Consider the following 22,009-nt stretch of genomic DNA (forward strand, 5'->3'; position numbering starts at 1 on the left):
TCTTGAGATAAAATGTGACTTTGGAGTAAATAACCAAGTTGGCCAAGGAGGGGGCATTTTCAATAGTTGTGTGAGTTGTAACGGAAACGATAACAAAAACAATAAAATGGCTGTAAGATGAAGGGTTGGAATCCAGCAGCAGCTGGATGCTACCTGCTACACAACAGGTGGTGAGTACTTTGCCCTCTACACTGACTGAAGAGTTAATTTACACCTCACTCAGATGGACCTGTGCCAAAGTAATAATATTATTAATAATAATATTAATATTGTGCTGACCAGGGTTATTTTCTTTAGTTTAGCATAAAACAATGTAAGTGAATGGAAACAAAATCCTAGTAGTTCCCATGCACTTTATTGTCGTAAGCTAATTTAAAGAAAACTGATTGCTGCCAGATCAGGAGAATGCCTGATCTGGCAGCATTTTTCAACTTACAAAACTCAGGGAATTATGACAGTCAAAATTTTACCGAGGGGTGAAAATATCCCTTTAAAAATAAACTTACCATGTACTCTTTGATGATATTTTGAGGGTTCTCATTCAGGTATATAATCACAGCTTGAAGGATGCATTCACACTTCACTTCGATTCGGGAACTCTAAACAAAACAACACATGCAGGGCAATTACTGTTTTGATGTTAGTAGAGACCCCCACAAACATAAAAAGACAATTTTTATTGTTGTTTAACCAATTCATAATTGTTTGTAAGTAATTTTAAACGTGCTTTTTCCCCATAAAGATGAATTTATAACCCTCATTTCACAACTTGCAGGGAGAAACAATGTCACAGTAATGTAACGTAGCCTGCTAGTTGACAATCTAGATGTATGGTTTTTAACTGGATGCACAGCAGACACCTACTTTCACAAATGTCTGCTTTTCCAAAATATACTAAAGGGCAAAGCAGATTTTATTCTAATATTTAAAGTGACAGTGTGTAGTTTTCTGCCATTAGGGGGCAACACGTTGCAAGCAAGCACTATTTTGTGTTAGAGAATGAGAAGCTTACAAATTCATTCCCATAAAGATTATATGTCAACTAGCTTTCCAACAATATCTTCACGTTGAAGTAACTGCTCCAATAACTTTAGCAGTGGAATATATTGAAAGGGTTTTTTTTGTTTTTTCCTCTAGAACATATTCCTCTGGCTCAACAACATTAAACTTTTCATAGTAAAACTTCTTGCGCTTAAATGTTGTTTCAAGTGATCCTCCTTTTGCAATACTTTTAAGTAGTGGATTTCCAGTGTATAATGCAGTGCACAACTCATTCACTAGCAATGCACTAACCTCAATATTATACTCCTTGAGAACAGCCAAAGTTAAACTATTTGTTAAGGGTAAAGCAGAAGTAGTGAACAGAAAATGTAGCCCCTCGATTAAATTGTCGATTGCTGATGTTGGTACATGTGAAAAGACCTCCAACGTCAATAAAACCAAGGCAAGGTTTTTAACTACAGCTTCCTCCAAATTTTCACTAACTACACCAGCTTCACAATGCAAGTCAGAGGACCGTTCATCTGCAGACTCCTCAGAAAGATCATTTTTACTTGTAAATTCAGTTCTTTTCACCATTTCATTTTTGAAATCTCTTAGCATGCATGTATGAATGTTTTCTACTCTTGTGTCTGGAAAGTACCATATACATTAGTTTTGAAAGAACAATTTTGATAAACACAATCTACTGTCTCAAACCTCTTGAGATGTTTATTAATATGGAGGAAGCATTCTCTGCTTGTTGATATGTGGCTTTCAGAACAAGGAGGACAAGTCAAAATAACATGTTCTACAGTGTGAGAGGGCTTAGCAACATGTGCACGACTTAGATGAGTCCTAAGACCACCCCATGTTTTGAAAGTACAAAGACAATGATTGTAAATGCACGGATATGAGCGTCTCAGACCAAGAATTGAGTGTTTAAGTCTCAAGTGTTTTAGAATTTGGTACCTTTTAGATACACTTAAAGAGCAAAGCTTACAACACCACATTTATAACCTAAAAGACCAAATAAGAGAATTCAAAATGTAAAATTGCATATTAAGGAAAAAGTAAATAATATGAAAGCATTTTGTACCTTTACATGCACTTTTGGAGCACAGCTCAAATCTCCACAGCTCCAAATTCCACAAGCAGCAACCTGAGAGAAAAAGAAAACCACAAAAAAGATCGTGTACAGTGAGACACATGCAAGGGGTTGCACGGAGATGGTCTAAACTTAAGAACACTCCTGTTTCTTTTAAAATGTATTAATAATACAAGTTAAATATCAAATGCTCCAACATTTCTGTAACTCATTTCATAAATCATGCCTTCTATCTCCAATCGATTGTCTTCTGTTCATGTGACCACGTTTACCATTATATACCGGAGCAGCCCAGTCTGAACGTGACCCCTTGCCCCCAAAAATAAAATCAAGTATACTAGGTGGTTAGTGCTCCGTTTGTGTCGGTTTGTGCTGGTAAAATCATCGTTTGTATTGCTACCGTGTCAAGGATATTACACTTTTATTTAATAGGTCATTCAGAGTTCACGAGCCCCCCCAAGCAACACGAAAATGGCCCAAAATAGGTCAAAACATGCCACAAAATGCTCGGGTGCGAGCGAGCGTTCCCTACGACGTCTACATCACCCGGACGCTCACTCTCGCCCGAAAGCACGGGGAGCGTGCTCGACGCCCGTTACGTCATCGCGAAAAACTAAAACATTAATAACTGCAAAACCGTAGCAGCACAAATGTTAATTTTACCGGCACAAACAAGCACTAACCAAGCAGAGCATTTTGTGGCATGTTTTTTTTTTGTCCTATTTTGGGCCGTTTTTGTGTTGCTTGGACTGGTGAACTCTGAATGACCTATGAAATAAAAGTGTAATCACTTTGACACCATAGTGATACAAATGATGATTTTAACAGCACAAACCGACACAAACGGAGCATTAACCACCCAGTATACTTGATTTTATTTTGGGGGGTAAGTGGGGGTCACCTTCAGAGGTCGCCTGCGTGACACACTCACACAGGCGAAGCTAAGCAAGCAGTGGATAGCAAACGTTCTCCTAACTTGATACTGCAATAAAACAAATAAAATAAGTGTGCTATTCGGAGTGCGAATGAAATTTTAAACGCAGATGGGGCAATATTCAAATGTACAGTAACATCGAATATGCAAATCAATGTTTCCAATGCTAGCTAAATGCTACAAAATGCTAAAACCTACAGAACACACACGGCCCATATATTTACCTGAAAAATATACGTCATATATTATCACAAAGTACTAGTTAAATTATATTCTATTAAAAATACGAAGAAATTACCTTAACTCCAGCGGATGAATCGTGATTAATCCCTCTTTCCAGACACGTGGCCAAAGCACACTGTGGCGTAGATGAGGAAGGCGAATGCGTCTGCGCGAAGACTTTTTTTTCCATTCTCTGCGCATGCTCAGAAAGGATGTGGAAAGGGCTCTTTGGATTTAATTAAATGTGTTCAATAAATTGAAAATATCACTATTATTTAACATTAAAACGGTTTAGAATTAATTAAATCAAATTTAAAAATATTAATTACACACATAAGATTAACAATTTTAAGTATATTGAACATAAAACTATGAATTAATTTTTAAAAAGCCCATGTTTCATTTTTTAGAGTGTTGCATTAGAGTGCTTTGGTGCTTGGGTATCTTTTATTTAGCATGGTTGTACCATTGTGAATGTAGCTATATAAATAAATACGCTCAAGAGTCTATCGTATGTTTGTCATGCAACTAAAAATTCGAAAATATATTTTTAAATCAGTAACTTTGCAAATTTAGAGGAATTGTTTTCGGACAACATATGTATCACATTTTAAACAGGGTTTGTATAATCAGCACTGACATACAGACATTTATGCGCTGGGTATAACAGACATGCTTACCGTGTGAAAGGCCCAGCGATGTCTTGGAGCAGAGAAACACGCTGTATTGTTGCTTTTCTCTGTTGTATAAGCAAAGTCGACCGCAAATGACTAAGATGTCGGTGTTGACATGTCTTTTTATTTAATTCACACAGACAATGAATACTGAACAACATACATTAAACCAGGTGTCTCCCAGCCCAGTAGTTACCAATCATGCGAAGCATGGCTGGTTTAACACGACGGGCATAACGACTTGCTTCTAGCAGCTGTGCAATATTGTCGTTAATTGCGCATACTATATGTTGTGATGATCTCAGTTCAGTCATGGTGTGTTCTGCAATCCTGCTGAATTGTGTTTTAGTCCCATCGACTGTGTACGAGCGTACAAACAGGCGAATGGCAGGGATGAATCGGAATGTCTTGAGCCTCAGCATCACATCGTCGTAGTAGGTGTCAAAGTAATACTCGGGCAGTTCGAGCAAACAGCTGTGTTGCACCTGACTGGGTTGAGCTGTTCGACATCCGTAGCATGTTTCCTGTAGAAAGGCGTTTAATGCCAACATCACCAGGTGATGGGTTGCAAGCTTGATGTCGATAATGGTTTCCTCACACAGACCTGATCCTGTAGGATCCTGCAGCATCTGTGGAGAAGGGGGTGGAGTTGGTGGGGTCTGGATTAGCAGCGCAGGCGGTGGGGAGTCTGGCGAGTCTGAGAGGTCCCACGCTTGCATGTATCGCTCTGAAAATGGGAACAATAAAAAGATTTTATATTTTGTTGCATAGATACACACACACACACACACACACACACACACACATTTATGCCACTGTATAAAAACCATATCCTTAAACCATGTAGTGCGGCTCTTCTATGCTCAGAGGGTAAGGATTTAACCTCCAGTTTTCAACCCCTCTGGCACCAACAAGACTTTCCCTGTCATCACATACCCTGAGAATAATAAAGTCATCGGGTCTACGGTTAAAACGATCAGCCTCGCCCTGTAAAGCTCAGGGCCTGTTGGACTGTTCCACTGGGAAACATACAGCATCTCTGGGATGTCTACATTGTCCAAGACAGCGCAAACATGACTTGTGACTCCCCCCAAACACTCCCTCACCACAATCTACGCGAAGTATAACTGCTCCGCTGTTATATTTAACGGTATACACATACCTATTACTGCCTTGCTATTCTAACTTAAATTTAGACCCATCTACGACGTTTTCACAGCGTTGCTTTTTACGATGAGGGCATCGGGTACATACACCTGTAGACGTACCTAGAGCTTCTGTGGCTTGGCCGATGTTCTGGCTGTTCGTCATGGTTGATGTCGACATCATCCTGCACTCCTTAGAGGTGTTCTTTAGGCTGCGCTGTTGATGTTCCAAATGATGAAAGAGTCTTTATATGTATAAGGGTTAGACCAGACCACTAGGAGGTGTCATTACCCCCCCCCCCCGGGGGGTTGGCCATGGTTTCAGTTGTCCTCTGAGATGCAGAGATAAAGGTGTGGGGGGTGTAAACAAAAGGTGAAACCTGTTTGGAGGATCGGTTGGTCAGTAGAAAGTGTAATGGAAAGATAAAAAACCTTTGGTGGCTCCGCTGGACCTCTGACATGATAAGATCGCTAAAGAAAAAGCAAAATACCCCTAAACTAGTTAAATTAAATCATCTATGTCTAAATAACAGAGCTCTGAGACCTATACAATCCTTTAAAACAGCTTAATTAAAACACATAATGGTTTCATTAAATAAGACGCTATTAAACACATGTAAACTCATATGACCCCTGAACTCACATGCATGTACAAAGTCCGTTCACGCGCACATGCCCTCACATGAACGCGCAGGGGGATAGGGGAGGGGGGATAGGGGAGGGGGATGCGGGTGGGGGGGCAAAAAAAGTGTAGGTATAATACTACTAGCAGTGTTGGGCAAGTTACTTTGAAAAAGTGATTAATTATAGTTACTAGTTACTTCTGCAAAAAAGTTACTGAGTTAGTAACTGAGTTACAATATTCTAAAAGTAATTACTTCAAAAGTAACTATTGTGTTACTTTAAAAAAGACGTTTAACCCTCTGGGGTCCATGGTATAATTGGCCATTTTTAACTACTTTTGATTTTCCCTAAACATTTTACCTTTATAAACTATTTACTTTGCCTTGTTTGGTATTATTCTTTTCAGCACAACCTCACGTGTCTGAATTTACAGTCATGTTTTCATTTTGTCATACTGTATTAACACAATTGATCTAAAATCAGACAAAAAACATAAAATCAGAGTAGAAAAAGTTATATTTTTTACTGTAACAACCACAAACATGTTTAATGAATCATATTTCATAACTTTAAATGCAAATATAAATTGTCAATTGTGCAAATCCTATGCACAAGTTTTGCAAACAACAAAGTTATTTGCATCCATTTACCTTTTACCTTGATTTTTTAAATAACCATTTCAAACTATTTGCAGAACAATCAGCTGTTCTTCAATAAGATGCCACAAATTATTTGTGCCACTCCAAAAAAATAATTTCTGTCCACTATAAAGGAGAACATCACAGCCTGATACCTGCAGGTCTGACAGCAGCAGGTGTATCACTCCTTTTTCTACCTGGAGACAGCAGTCGCCTCATTGTTCTGACACACAACACAAAACTATCCACAACACTACACACTAACTACACAAGAGAAGACATTAACTACACACACACACACACATACACACACACACACACCGTGTTTTCATATCTTTGTGGGGACATCTAATTATTTCTCCAATGCTAACTATCAAAACTGAATACCTAACCCTTACCCTAACCCTAAACCTTTTTGAGATGGAAAAATGCCTTGAAACTTGTGGGGCTGTTGGTCCCCACAAGCATAGTAAATTTCCAATTTTTAGTCCCCACAAAGATATGTAAAATCAGTCACACATGCATATACACATGCATATACACACACACATACACGCACAATACTTGGATTTCAACAATTCGCTAGCCACACTGCGAGAAGAATCAAAGTTCTCATGGGAATGTACTCCCCATCCATCTTTCATGTATCAACTTCAAAGGACAAACTCTGCAACTGCAATGATTTTAGGTAACACACATTGACAGACGTGCTTTACATAGCTAAAAAAACAAAGTTGGAGTCAAATTGACCCAAGAGAACCACCGTTGTATGCAAAATGTGTACAACTCATTGAAAAAATATCATAATGAAAATTTTATGCTTTATCTTTTGTCCTCACCACATGTCCAACTACCAACCTCTGTATATTTTATATATTTTATTTTATTGTTTACTCTATTTAATTTGTAAAATATGTATACACACACACACATACACACACACACACACACACACATACACACACACACACACACATATATATACACACAAGTAGATATACATATTTAGTATACACATTCAGTAATATGCATACACTCTTATATTGTACATATATTTATTCATATAATTCTCAGATTTAGCCATTCTTATATTTTGCTTGTTCTTATGTTATTGTACTTTTGCACACCTCTGTTGCTTGTGAAGCTCGCACACAAGAATTTCACTCACATGTACTGCACCAGTGTACCTGCACATGTGATGTGACAATAAAAGTGATTTGATTTGATTCATCAAAATAGGAAAAGACATATGACCTAAAAAAAGTTAACTATTATGTCCTCCAATGTCTTCTATTTGCTTAATATCTCTAACATTAGAAACATTCCATCTCGGAGTAATACTGAAAATCTAGTTCATACCATCATTAAATATAGAATGGATAGAATGTGCATGGGTGTTGGACTGCCGGTGAGGAAGTCCAACACCCATGCACACAGACGGCTGTTGAGTCCCAGGTCCCTCAGCTTTGTAACACAATAGTGCCCAGCAGACTGTTCACAAAGCTGAGGGACCTGGGACTCAACAGCCGTCTGTGTGCATGGGTGTTGGACTTCCTCACCGGCAGAACTCAGATGGTGAGGGTAGGTGGGTGTGTCTCCGACAGCATCACCATCAACACAGGAGCACCACAGGGGTGTGTCCTCTCGCCACTGCTCTACTCCCTCTACACTTCGGACTGTGTGGCCACCCACGGCTCCAACACCATTGTGAAGTTTGCTGACGACACAGTGGTGTTGGGTGCCATCTCCAACAGCGATGAGGCGGCCTACATGGACGAAGTGAAGAATTTGGCATCATGGTGCCAGGACAACCACCTCCAGCTGAACGTCAGCAAGACCAAGGAGCTGGTGGTGGACTTCAGAAGGAGTCAGCACAGAGACTACAAACCCATTTTCATCAATGGAGCTCCAGTGGAGAGGGTGCAGTCCTTCAAATATCTTGGTGTCCACATCTCCTCAGACCTGACATGGGCTGCCCACATTCAGGTCCAGACCAAGAAGGCTAGGCAGCGCCTGTATCACCTCCGACAACTAAGGAAGTTCAGGGTCTCTCCAAAGATCCTCAGGATCTTCTATACAGGCGCTGTGGAGAGTATCCTCACACAGAACATGACAGCGTGGTTCGGGAACTGCTGTGTGAAGGACCAAAAAGCTCTCCAGAGAGTGATCCGTACAGCAGAACGCTGCTGCAGGATTGCTCTCCACCTACACCAGGAGATGCCGGACTAGAGCAACGCAGATACTGAAGGACCCGTCCCATCCTGGCAACAAACTGTTCCAACTTCTACAATCTGGTAGAAGGTTCCGCATCATCCGGGCAAGGACAGAGAGACTCAAGAAGAGCTTTTATCCTCAAGCCATCCGGGCCCTAAACCAACACCCCCCCCCACACACACACACACACACGCCATCTCACATCATCTATAATTGACTGAGACTTTCCTCCAGACACTCAATTCCTTTAACTTCCTTTAACTTTAAATATGTTTATATTGTCCATTCTGTAAAATAGTCAGATGTCTATTCATATTAATGTACAGAATTCACCTGCTGCTGCTTCTACTGCACATTCACCCAATGTATATACTATATATATATTTATAATGTTATCCCTCTACCCCCCCCCCATGTTTTTGCACATGTCGAGGATCGTGTCAGGATACATTTCACTGTGTGTTATACTTGTATAACTATGCATGTGACAAATAAAGAACCTTGAACCTTGACTTTTTTAATTCATTATTATCAAGCTGCTCTTAAAACTCGTAGAAAAAAACTTCAGTTGTTCCAAAATGCTGCAGCAAGAGTACTGACTGGGAGTAGAAAGAGAGAGCATATTTCTCCCATGTTGACTTTTCTTCATTGGCTCCCTGTTACATCTAGAATCTAATTTAAAATCCTTCTCCTCACATACAAGGTCTTGAATAATCAGACCCCATCTGATCGTAATGACTTTCTAGCACCATCCCAGATAGCAAGGAAACATTGAAACAATGTTGAGTCAATATCAGGCGACGTCATTGAAGCAACGTTGAAGTGTGACGTTGACCCAACGTCACTCTTGCACCCATTTTTAACGTTGAAACAACGTCAGGTTTTGATGTTGAATCAATGTTGAAACCTGACATTGATTCGACGTTATATTTTCTAACACTGTTGACATTGAAACAATGTCAGATTCTGATATTGAAACACTGTTGAGCTGTGGTATTGATTTTCCACCTCTTTCGCACAGTTGCTTTTTATTGAAAAAAACAAAAAAACAAAAAAGGTCAATAGACATTTATCATTTGCAAAATACTTTATTAAAAGACAAAGTTTCCTATTTACATTTCTATGTTTCACGTCACTTTTTATTATTTACTCCGGGATGGGGATGGATGATGTGCGTCCTGCGCGCCACCCGTACGATCTGGAGCATATCTGAGCCATTTCTGGACTGCTTGAGCAAAGACCAACTCAGACATAGAGTTCGCCCCTACCTGCTGCGCCAGGCCATCTAGGACAAAAATAGACACACACACAAAAAAACAAAGACAAAAAAAGGGAATTAGAGCACATGAATAAGCTCTTGTTAATTGTCTTCAGCAGGGAGAAAGTATGTAAACTCCTAGGCTGATAAACATGAAAGTCACCAGGCGGAAATCAGCAAACTGCCGCATTTGATTTCCAAAGAGCTATAAGCTGAAAATGTGATATGTCTTAGCATGGTGTGCCGTGTATCCTTTAAAAAAAAAAGAAAACATGGGGTCCTCGGGCTGTACAAAGTGTACAACCCGAGGATAAAACAAGCCGAAGACCAAAGACTCCATCTCCAGATTAACCGGACATGAAAGTCTTGTTATTAAGAAAGACAAAGTAATATAGCAAAAAACAGACATAGGAAATGTGAAACGCACCCAGCACATCAATTGATTGTTCACTTTAGGCTCATAAAACTACAATAAATGTTAAAACTTAGCGCTGTGCAGATGCATATTTGGTGTCTCTTTAAATGCCCTTTTTTGCTTTGTCTGGTCCTTGGTTTTTTTTCCCCTGCCCAGTTGAGTACAGAGGCCAGCTCCTTTGTAATGGCATAAACCATTACATGGCGGACTCGCACCTCCAGTGTGGTCCAGCAGCACCAATCAACGCAAAGCGTCTCACCTATAGACACATTTTATGAGATGGAATTAGCGTGTCTCATGTCTTAAATGTGTATGCAAGTGCTTGTGTGTTTACTTCATGTAATTGATGATAGAAACATGTCATTTAGTTTTCCCTAAAGCCTGATTTTCAAGTCATACAAAGAATAAACCAAAGTATTGGCAGTACAATGTATTTCTATTCCCTTTTGTTGGATATTCATTTGTTAGTTCTTGTAACTGCTAAAAGTGTTTACTAGTTTTTGCCTGTCACATATATTTGTTATACCATGTAAACTGTGAAATTCCAAGATTTTCAAACTTGCCTTGTAATAGTGGCCTCACAGAGTCTCTGGAATCTACAGAAAAAAAAAAATCACAACAAGATGACATTCAGGAGTATAAATTGGGGTTTTTTTTTTAGATAAGAGTACAATGACATTGTGATGCAGCTTTAAAGCTTTTTTAAAAGCATACCATCTATAGGGAAGACATCAGACTCTGCATGCTGGTGAGATCGCAAAGCTGTGTCGGTTTGTGCCGGAGTGGCGAAAGGTGCCGGAAGCTGGGTGGGGCATTATGATGGTTGCTATCAGTGGGCTGGGGGGCAGACTGCGGAGTGATGAGGGCTGTTTAGAAAAAGATAATTTTTTAAGTATTTAAGAATACAGACAACTTGTCAAAAAAGTTTCCTCGTGTCAGACACAGATATGTACACAGACACTAGACAGTATTTTATTACCTGGTATTTTCACTCGAGGGGCCTGGGGAAACCGTTTTTTTGTAGGCTGCTCATCCTCTGAGTCCGTATATGTGTACAGGGGATTTGGTCTAAAGAAAAGAAATTAAAAACGGTCTTAAGTAATTGTAAATATGCTTTTGGCATATTGTTTCCTAAAGTTAGTTTGATTTCTAACAACACACACAGGAAACAGAGACGTGCAAGAAGGTACAGTATACAATGAATTTTTGAAGTGCACAAGTGTACACGGCTTTGCATTTTTAAAAAGTTTACAAACTTCCACTTTTTGGACTATATTATGTGGTGATATTGCAGTATGCAAGCACCACAGATATGTATAAAAGACAAGATCATAAATTCTTAACAATCAAAGATATGTTTGTGAATAAAAAGGTTTTACTTGTGCTTTCTTTTAAGACTGGTCTGGGTTTCTTCTTCGGACTGAAGGTCAGACGTATCACAGCGTTCACGTGGATATCTCTGAAGACTGCGTTCTGCTTCGTGAAATGTGCCTGGAAATACAAACACAATGTACGGCCAGACATACATTATGTGTGGACAAAAGGTGCAAACGCATAGAAAAATCAGCGGTTTCAAAAATACGCTGGTACGTGTGGACGTACCCTTATTCATTATTCAAGGCACAAACGGAAAGTCATGTACGCGTGCAACGTACAGTCACGTGGGCATGCTGCGTGAGCATTCAAACTGAGTCTAAAGTTTTCGTGTGCGAATTGAAGCGAGTGCTCTCCAATCATCAAAAGTAACAAAGTCATTGAACACGTTTATACAGTTAACTTTACGTTTATCAATCATATATCACAGATTTAGAATTTTTTGTAGTACTAAGCAACTACAGAGCGAAAGTCTGGGTCAACCGCCGAGGCGACGGCAAGAACAAAGGAAACCTCGAAGCGTTAAAGCTAGCTTTGTAAGGGAATATAACGAAGAAATTATGAAACGAAAATGTTTTCTTTGTTGATATACTTTGTTCGCAGTGCAATTTATTTGTTGCCGGATTGTAAGAAGTAGACACAATTTCGGGCTCCCACATTTTGTGGGAGCAACGTAAATAACAGTAAAAAAAAACTCGTTAATGTACAACATTAACGAGTTTTTTACTGTTATTCAAATGCAAACATGGAAATAACGAGTAGGAAAAAAAAATCATTCATTCTTACCTTATACTAATCGTGGTGCAGGCCAGTGCAGTGCATGACCTGATGCCTTCTCCGGTAAATTCCGCTGAGAGTAAATCAAATGTCCCGCTCTACTGTAGAAGACAATGAATACCTGGGGGGATGTACCAATGTGAGAGGGGTGCTGCGGAATAGTCCAAGTGATCGCTGCTTTAATTTCCCGGTCAACTATACATAAATTGCACGTAGACACAATTTTTTAAAGCTGGTGAAGTAGACCAAGTCATTGATAACAAATGAACAATAAATCTACTTTCTCTGGTACTTTATACCCGATCAGTTGCAATGCAATTTAATGCTCAACTACAAATCGATGGTTTTTGATGGTGACCGGAGCCGAATGATCGTCAACTATAAATAGACGTTTTCTCGACGTTGTTGTTGTCACCTGGTCGACTATAAATAGATCAAATATCAATGACAAAAAAACAACGGTGAATCAACATCGTTACAACGTCTCTATAGTAAGACCGTCGGTTTACCACAGTATTTCAATGTTGTTACAACATTGGCATTTCAACCCCGACCATATACGACGGTTCGGATGAAAAATCAACATAGATTCAATGTCGTCTTGCTATCTGGGATACCACCCCATTAGACCATCTCACTCTCAGGCTGTGGCTTATTGTTGTTCCTAGAGTATTTAAACGTATAATGGGAGGTAGAGCCTTTAGTTTTCAGGCTTGTCACTTTTTTTTGACAACATTAAGCCCACACACACTGTGCTGCCCTCACGACACGTGACCATGTGAAGCTAGACAGCCAGCGAACAAAATAGACGAGATCTTCCACACAAGGCTTGCTTTTCTTGCTTTTAATGAAGATCTTTTAAAGCCTTATCCTCTCTCAAGGCTTCTCCTTTCTATTTCTTATTTGTAACTGAAACATACACAATATGAAAATAAATTGCTAGCTAATACACATCTTAATGACAAACTTAATGATTAGCCTAGCTTAACACGTGCGTTACATTAGCATCACAGTTAACTCCAAGTAAACACATATAAAAGTTATTTCTGAACACATTAATACTCAAGACGAACGTTTCCCAAGGTACAAGCGTGTAGAGCACTTTTAGCGTGTACACAGTTTTAATACTGCCGAAGCACTTTTCACAACATTAACGGAGAAAATACGTCAAAGATAGGTTAATGATCAGAGCGCTCCCTCGCTCCCATTTCCGCACATACAATACAAAGATCGCTTGTGATAACGATGTCTCACTCTGAGCAAATTTCAAACACACACGTTTTAACTGTTTATAGCATGAATTACTTATAATATTTCTTAACTTTGAACTTATTTATCACCTTGCTTACGTAACTTAATCAGATTATGCACTAATTACTGACTTTTGACCAAAAGGCATAACACACACTGATAACACAATAGCAGCAGCGGTCGTGACACTTTCACAGTCTAACGTAGAGTCAGCAACCTGTGGAAAGCCAACTTTGTAGCCGCTCCTTTGACCATCATTTATTTTATACAGCAGGAAATCTGCACCTCCAGGACTTGGATTAAAATAAGAAGATGAACTGTTAATTTCGTCTTATGATATATTTAAATTAAACAGCTTGCTGTATATGTGAACTAACGGCTGTGTTGCTATTGTACGTAGAGGCAATATCTGCAGGAAACAGGGTGAGTCTAAAGGGAAGGAGGGGTGTAGTAGACAAGAAAAATGCGAAGGCTTCCGTAAAACCTGTAGTTGTAGCTGTAGCTCAGGTGGCAGAGCAGGTTTGATCCCAGGCTGCTCCAGTCCGCATGCCAAATATCCTTGGGCAACATACTAACCCCATGTTCAGAAAAAAGTGCTTGTGTGAATGGGTGTGATTGGGTGAATGAATTAGCTGTATAAAGCACTTTGAGTGCTCAGACAGAGTAGAAAAGTGCTATATAAGAACCAGTCCATTTACCATTTAAAAGATTGAAAATTAAATAATATAAAATACTGTATTAATTAAACCCAGTTAGTATTTCAATATCTAAAAATATTTTATTTCACAACCCAATAGAAATGTGGGCCAATAAACTCAAGTTAAAGGTTACATTTTTTTTATGCCTTATTATAGATTTCTTAAAATTGTATTATTTTATGGAATTTGACCTTTGACTGACCTTTGACATTACATGTAATTTGTTTCCATGTACTGTATTTTGTTAGAGGTTTTTGAGCTTTATTAGATTACTAATAACCAATGATTGAATGAACAGTATGGGTTGCATGGATTTATATTGAGTAATACTGCAGAGAATCATAATGTTAATAAATTAAATCAGTGACTGTGACATCACAGTTAGCTTGAATACCAAAGGTCACACCTTTCAGCTGTTGTTTACACAGGAAAACCCTGTAGCACCCTTACTGAGCAATTACTAACACTCAGACTGGCCAAGAGTAACATCAGCCAGCAACTCGGCTCCACATACACAGACAGACTGGTCTTACTGAAAAGCCTCCTTTTTTTCCTGCGTCCTCAACCTCTTCCTGCCCTCTTCTCTCTTGGCACACAACTTGGAAGGAATCAGCCTTTCATGACCTTTAGAAATACTGCAGTCTAAGCTCCTGTTTATATAAATAGAATGATTTAGAAATGCAGAAGACTGACATCTATTGAATCAATGTGCAGAGCACTTTGTATTGGGCAGCGTCACATCTTATCTGTAAATTATGATGTAACGTCAACTAAATGCTCCACTCCCACCACAAAGCCAGTCACAAGAACACTCTACTCACTGTTCACTGAGATCACTCAGCATCACAACTCAGCAAAAGTTCAGAGACGAAAAGATTTAGTTTTATTTCAGTTTTCAGTAAAAGTTATTGGAAACATTTAGCATTCACTTTCAGTGTCCAGTCCAAACATTTTTGTGTGTCAACAGTTTGATGTGCAAACATGTTAAACGGCATACTCACAGTTACTTTGTGGCAAAAAAAGGTTTGGTTGGCTTTGGCTGTTTTCCAGTTTTAAGAGGTGGTTTAAGTACATGCTGGAACACTTGATTGAGTGCTGTGTCCCAAATAAGACCAACATCTGTTGTTTATTGTCAGTTATTGTAGAAACAAACTCAACAATCCACACACTGCAAAACTTCACATTCCCTGTTCATCGCATCTACTACATGGTGTTTTGAGCACACTTGCTATTCATTATACAATGGCTGTATCCCAGTTCAAGGTCTGCAGCCTCAAAGGTCGCATTTTGAGACCGATTACGTCACAGCAACGCAACAAAGGCTGTCCCAATTCAAAGGCCGCTTAAAATGCGGCCCTCAAATGCCTCCTTCATTTCCTTGAATTCTAAGGATGGGTCGGTGTATCCTTCATGGCCCAACATATCCCAGACTTCATAGCGCATTTTGCTGAAAAAAATGGTGGATGGCTGAAGTGGGGCAGCTGAAGAGTAAACTTTCAAAAGTACTGAATATGATGTCACTTATTTATGTGCGAATGTTTAATAAGGAAGAACAATATACAATAACAATAACAAATATAACTGTTGGCCACATGTTGGCAAAGTTACGTGACAATAGTGATGTTTGTACTAACTTGGTTTTAAAGCCTTTACTTTACTTTTGTGGATAATTAAAGTCAGTCATATATCCACAAACACAACAAGCTGAAAGTCAGTGATGCTGCTCGGTGTGCAGTCCTGAATATGACGGCACAAGCAGGATTCACTGCACTGTTAATGTTAGCTATGTTATATTGCTGCCTCTGTTCGGTGTTGTGTAGCCAAACGGACTTTAACGTGTGTTTGAACGAGCTGACGGTTCACTCGTTAAGCTGAAAGAAAGATGCTTTAATCACAGGAGTCACACATGTGTCCACTGTACCATCTGGGAACTCTTCTTGTTTAGCACTCGTAATAACACAAACACTAAATCCTCCTTCTCTTGTGCTGTTTTGTAGCGGTGTATACACCTGAGACTGTCAACTGTCTGTCTGTCCTGCACTCTCTCTCTGTTTCTTTCTCTCTGATTGTGGAATAAAAGTATGAACATGTATTTATAAGTTACACTTGTGTTTGAATCCTGCAGCTTATCACACATTTGATTTCCATGTGTGACAACTGCAAGTGTCCAGAGTGAGGACAGACTGAGGGACCCACTGCTGCACATCATCTGTGAGGCTTTGCACCCCTGATGATCCACCAGGACAAACTCAGCAGTGTGTGAGGAAGAGGAGGAGGAAGAGTCAGCAGCAGCTGACAGATGGAGAGAATAGACAGACTGTTCCCTGTTTGTGAACGACTGCTAGGAAAGTTTAACATAACTAATTGTCTGTCCTGAATCAGTCTTATTAGGTAATGTTCAAATAATGTTATCATTCCAGTGTTTTCAGTGTGGGAGAAAGTACTCAGGGCCTTCAAGTTACACACTATGAAAGGCAGCAACAAGTTTAATATTCAGAAACCTAAAGTATGTATCAGCAGCAGAATGGAGCTAAAAATAAATGTTTGTTTCAGTTCTATGAAGCTTTGAGTATTTTGGATTAGTAGCACTGCTGTGTTTGTTGCATCATATTGCTGTAATTGTTTATATGCTCTCAAACTTTCTGCCCAGTTTGACCCATTTAGCAGAAGTCAGCCTGTTTAAGGCTCTGATATCTATTCTGTATGACTTAAAGCAGTTATGACATGGTCTGATTTTCTCACCCAATAAAGGAATATTTCATATATCAGTCTACTCTTCATTCTATCAGAAACAGTTTTCACAGCTCGTACATTTTCTTTTTACACATTAATGTAAGCATTGAGCCAAATGTAATGTAATGCCAACATATTAAAAGAATAATATTTGTCTCTTATATATAATACATCTATATATACACTGTCAAAGATACTTGTCTTTCAGTGAAGATTTAAAGTGATAGGAAATATAAATAACTGCAACTTGAATCTTTATTGAAACTCAGTATTTGACACACAGTTTAAGCTGCTGTAATGATAAATATAATAATAACTTTAATATTGGCCATATTATATTTACATTACCAAAGTAAGATGCCTCAGATACTTATCAAATCACACAAAGCTCATATAAAAACAAACAAAAAAATGAACAAAATATGTTCTCCTTCATTTCTGTCAAACAAAGCTGTATGAAACGTTTCCAGCTGTTAGTATCATGGTTGCTAGGTAACCTGGGCAGCATGATGGAGGCTAGACCGTTCCATTTCACAAGCCTCACACTTCCAGCCTTTGATCTTTGAGTACGCGGCCCTTTGGACCGTTAAGGCTGCGTACTTTAAGGCTGCAGATGCTGAATTGGGATACAGCCAATGAAACGCAGGGTGGTGCCACCTTAAATCACATGTGATAGGTCACATGACAACATGACAGCATTATCCAGTCAGAACCACATTTTACATGGGACTAACATTTGATGAATAAATAATCTAGAAGTAATACAGATTACCTTGGTATGAGTAAGAAGAATCAGTGCCAAGAAAAACTTTCAAGAGAAATTAATGCCGAATTATAGCTCCACAAATCCAACAACAAGCAGAAGGACAGAAACACATAAGCTGTGTCCCAATGCCGCATTTGAAGGCCAATTACGTCACAACCAGGCGACCAAGGCTGTCCCAATTCGTCCACTCCTTCAAATACGGCCGACAAATGCGTCCTTCATTTCCCCGAATTTGAAGGATGGGTCGGGTGTGTCCTTCGTGGCCCACCATATCCCAGAATTCATAGCGCGGTCCAGCCAATTCCAGTTTCCAACAATGGCAGCCACTACTAAGTTTTAAAATTAGTCTTATTAATCTTTCTGGGTCACAAAATAAACTTTTAACATATTTTCAGGCGAGAAAGTAGCTGTGTAAACTTCAAATATCTGCCTGGCTTATCAAGACATCGCATATTTGCAAAAGTGTCTTGCAGTTACATATTGTCTCAGACAATATGTAACTGCAAAATATTTCATACAAGATATTAAAGCTACTCACCCACAAGTAGCAAACATCGTCTATAAAACTACAAGGAAAAGAGGTACTGTAGATAATTTCATGCAGTTACTGTAGTGATTACTTATGAGTTAGAAAGAAAATTTTGAAGAAAACATGTCAAATTAAGTCAAGTGGCTTTTTGTCTATGAAGGTTCTTAGTCATACAGGTCATCATAATTTAAGGAGCTTGGAAAGAAAAGCACCTGGACTTCTCTAAGTTGCTTGAAGACGTTTTGCCTCTCATCCGAGAAGCTTCTTCAGTTCTAGGGTCAAATGGTGGAGAGTTCCACCATGTGATTAGGTAGAGGATCATTAGGGGGTCCATTGTCCCTCTCAGTGCTTTACTCCCACAGAGCTTCAATCTGGAACTCTCCACCATTTTGATTGAACAGTGTTGGGCAAGTTACTTAAAAAGTAATTAATTATAGATAATAGTTACTTCTTCAAAAAAGTCAATGAGTTAGTAACTGAGTTACACATTTTTAAAAGTAATTGATTACTTGAATAATAAGTATTGCCTTAGTCTAAGGAGCTTGGAAAGAAAAGCGTCTGGACTTCTTTGAGTTGCTTGAAGACGTTTCACCTCTCATCCGAGAAGCTTCTTCAGTTTTAAGGGATAAGTATTGCCTTACTTAAAAAAATCTCTGTGAATGGTACTCATGGCCATTGATCAGTGTTCTTTGATCAGTGGGTTTTGGTCAGTGATTGTTGATCAATGGTCATGGGAATTTGCATAATTATGATTAAGGAACTGACCTCACAGCCCATTGTTCCTTCAGTGGGCTGGTTTCAGTCATTATGCAAATGTACTGTTTATAAGGTTTGGGGAAACCTGCAGTCAGCTGAGACTGAAGAAGTCACTTGGATGAGTGATGAAACGTTTCTCCCACAAAACGCTACGTCCGGATGAACAGATTCAACTTTTGGAGATACTTAAAAAAATGTTTAACCCTCTGGGGTCCAGGGTATAATTGGCCATTTTTAACTACTTTTGATGTTTCCTCTAGATTTCACCTTTAAAAACTATTTACTTTGCCGTGTTTGGTATTATCCTTTTCAGCACAACCTCACGCGTCTGAATTTACTGTTATGTTTTCATTTTGACATACTGTATTAACACAATTGATCTAAAATCAGACAAAAAACATCAAATCCGAGTAGATAAAGTTATATTTCTTACTGTAACAACCACAAACATTTTTACTGAATCATATTTCATAACTTTAAATGCAAATATAAATGGTCAATTTTAAAATCCTATGCACAAGTTTTGCAAACACCAAAGTTATTTGCATCCATTTACCTTTTACCCTTTTTATCACCATTTCAAACTATTTACAGAACAATCAGCTGTTCTGCATTCAATAAGATGCCACACAAATTATTTGTGCCACTCCAAAAATTTCTGTTCACTATAAAGGAGAACATCACAGCCTGATACCTGCAGATCTGACAGCATCACTCCTGCTGCTTTCATTCAGCAATCGCCTCATTGTTCTAACACACACCACTACATACTAACTACACAAGACAACAGACTAACTACACACTCCAAACATGAAAAACGTCACAATCTCTCACATCTCAAAACTTGCGCTCTCTTTTTCTGCTCTCTCTCTCTCTCTCTCTCACCGTCACTCCTAAAACTTCCCTCTCTCCCAAAACAACCAAATGTCATGTTGCCATATCATTTTTTGATTGGTCGACATGGTGCATTTTTACACCAACATGGAAGGGCAGTTTTGTTTTTTGGTTTGTTTTTTTGGTCATAAGCTGAGGGTACTTGCTAGCGTTGTCCTAGATGTTAAACATGACGAAAGAAAAAACGCCGCGTATATATTGTTTATCATGACTCTGGTTTTACGTGGCCGATCAACACAATTTAAAAACTGGTCTATATCACCTTGTTGCTTTGTCATCTTTAAATGGTAAATGGCCTGTATTTGTATAGCACTTTACTTAGTCCCTAAGGACCCCAAAGCGGTTTACACATTCAGTCATCCACCCATTCACACACACATTCACACACTCTCACACACTCTCACATCTTTAAGTGATGTCGTGTGATTGGCTTACCACGACTGCTTTATTCTTCCTCAGTCAAACAGCAGCACTCATGCGATTGTTTTGCCCCTTTAGCTCCAGGTGTTGTGCAAAAATGTGATCATCTGCCAGACAGTAATTGCCGTCCGTGGGAGCGCGTGCAGCTGCTTAAAGCTGTAGCGCTCGGATCACATAAACAACTACTTTTAGGCAACTAATATAACACCCTCTAAGCTGAACACAGCTTCAACCGTCTGTTCGTTGAAAAATAGTAACGCGACCGTGCTGCATTTTCTTAGTGGCTTTTATTGTCATTTTAACCATGTACAGTGGTAAAGGACAGAGTAGTAGAGACACTGCTGGGCCTTCTTGGTTATGGACTTGGTGTTAAGGGACCAGGAGATGTTCTCCCCTGGTGGACACCAAGGAAAATTGGTGATCTTCACATCTTCCACAGAGGATCCATTTATATTAAGTGGGCAGTAATCGGTCTGTGCTCTCCTGAAGTTAACAATCATGTCTTTGTCACTGGTTCGTAATTGAGGTGAGAGACAAACGACCACAGGTCCAAGTGCGTCAAAACAATGATTTTATTAAACACACGTGTGGAGGAAATTCACCGTCACAATCCTCAGCATAAAACCCCCCCAAGAAAGCATACTCAGAATATTTTATACGTCAGGGTATTATACCGCCCCCTCATGCGTCAAAGCAGATACATAACATGCATAAGTTACAGCAATGATAACCTTTGACACATTCAAAAAGAACATTTTCTTCGCCTCCCAATCAGGTGTTTCCTGTAGCTGCCGTACGCCCGCTTATCTCAGAACATCAGCAGCATGTCCTACAACAAACTTGTCACTTATGCAGGCACAAAATGCAGTTGCAAGCAAAATATGTCTGAACTTTTACCTAAAAGTAAGTCTATATACTGTGTGTGTGTATGTGTGTGTGTGTGTGTGTGTGTGTGTGTGTGTGTGTGTGTGTGTGTGCAGACTGTATGTCTCGACCTCAGTGCACTCTGTCTCACCTCTCACCTCGCCAACTAAAACTTATAACCTCTTACCAGACAGAAGGCTCTTCTGTAAGCCCATTTTGTAATATGTGTAACAACATAAATGAAACTATATGTGTAATATATTGAATAAATGTTTTAATCACTACTCAAAGCTTAATAAAAAGGATATACACGAATAAAAAGAATATGAACGAATATGAATGAATAGACATGATATTAAAATGATATAATCCCCACATCTTCTGTTTGGTCCACTTTCAGAGACAGGTTGTTGACTCTGCAACAGTCCGTTCGCTGTTTCACCTCCTCTCTGTATGCTGACTCATCGTTCTTGCTGGTGAGACCCACCCGGTCATGTCATTGGCGAATTTGATGATGTAGTTTGAACTGTGCATTTCTGCAAACCTGTGAGTCAGAGTGAACCGCAGGCTTTTCCATCAGAAAGTCCAGGACTCAGTTGCTGAGGGAGATGTTCAGACCGTGTAGGCTCAGTTTTCCAATCAGTTGCTGAGGAATGATTGTGTTAAATGCTGAACAGAAGTCTATGAACAGCAATTGTACATATGTGTCCTTGTTGTTGAGGTTGATGAGGGAGAGA

The 22,009-nt window shown here is 39.2% G+C and overlaps 1 protein-coding gene across 1 annotated transcript; it reads right to left on the reverse strand.

Annotated features, from left to right (window-relative positions):
• Nucleotides 1-3,867: 3,867 nt before the first annotated feature.
• LOC112845531 (uncharacterized) lies at nt 3,868-5,227 on the reverse strand. The gene is made up of 2 exons (XM_025904939.1): nt 5,185-5,227; nt 3,868-4,643 (listed from the first exon to the last, which is right to left on the reverse strand). The coding sequence occupies exons 1-2, from the start codon at nt 5,225-5,227 to the stop codon at nt 4,081-4,083; spliced, it is 606 nt and encodes a 201-aa protein (XP_025760724.1). The 3' UTR covers nt 3,868-4,080.
• Between the last annotated feature and the right edge of the window lie 16,782 nt (nt 5,228-22,009).

This window comes from Oreochromis niloticus, linkage group LG3, assembly GCF_001858045.2.
Source record: "Oreochromis niloticus isolate F11D_XX linkage group LG3, O_niloticus_UMD_NMBU, whole genome shotgun sequence".
Lineage (NCBI taxonomy): Eukaryota > Metazoa > Chordata > Actinopteri > Cichliformes > Cichlidae > Oreochromis > Oreochromis niloticus.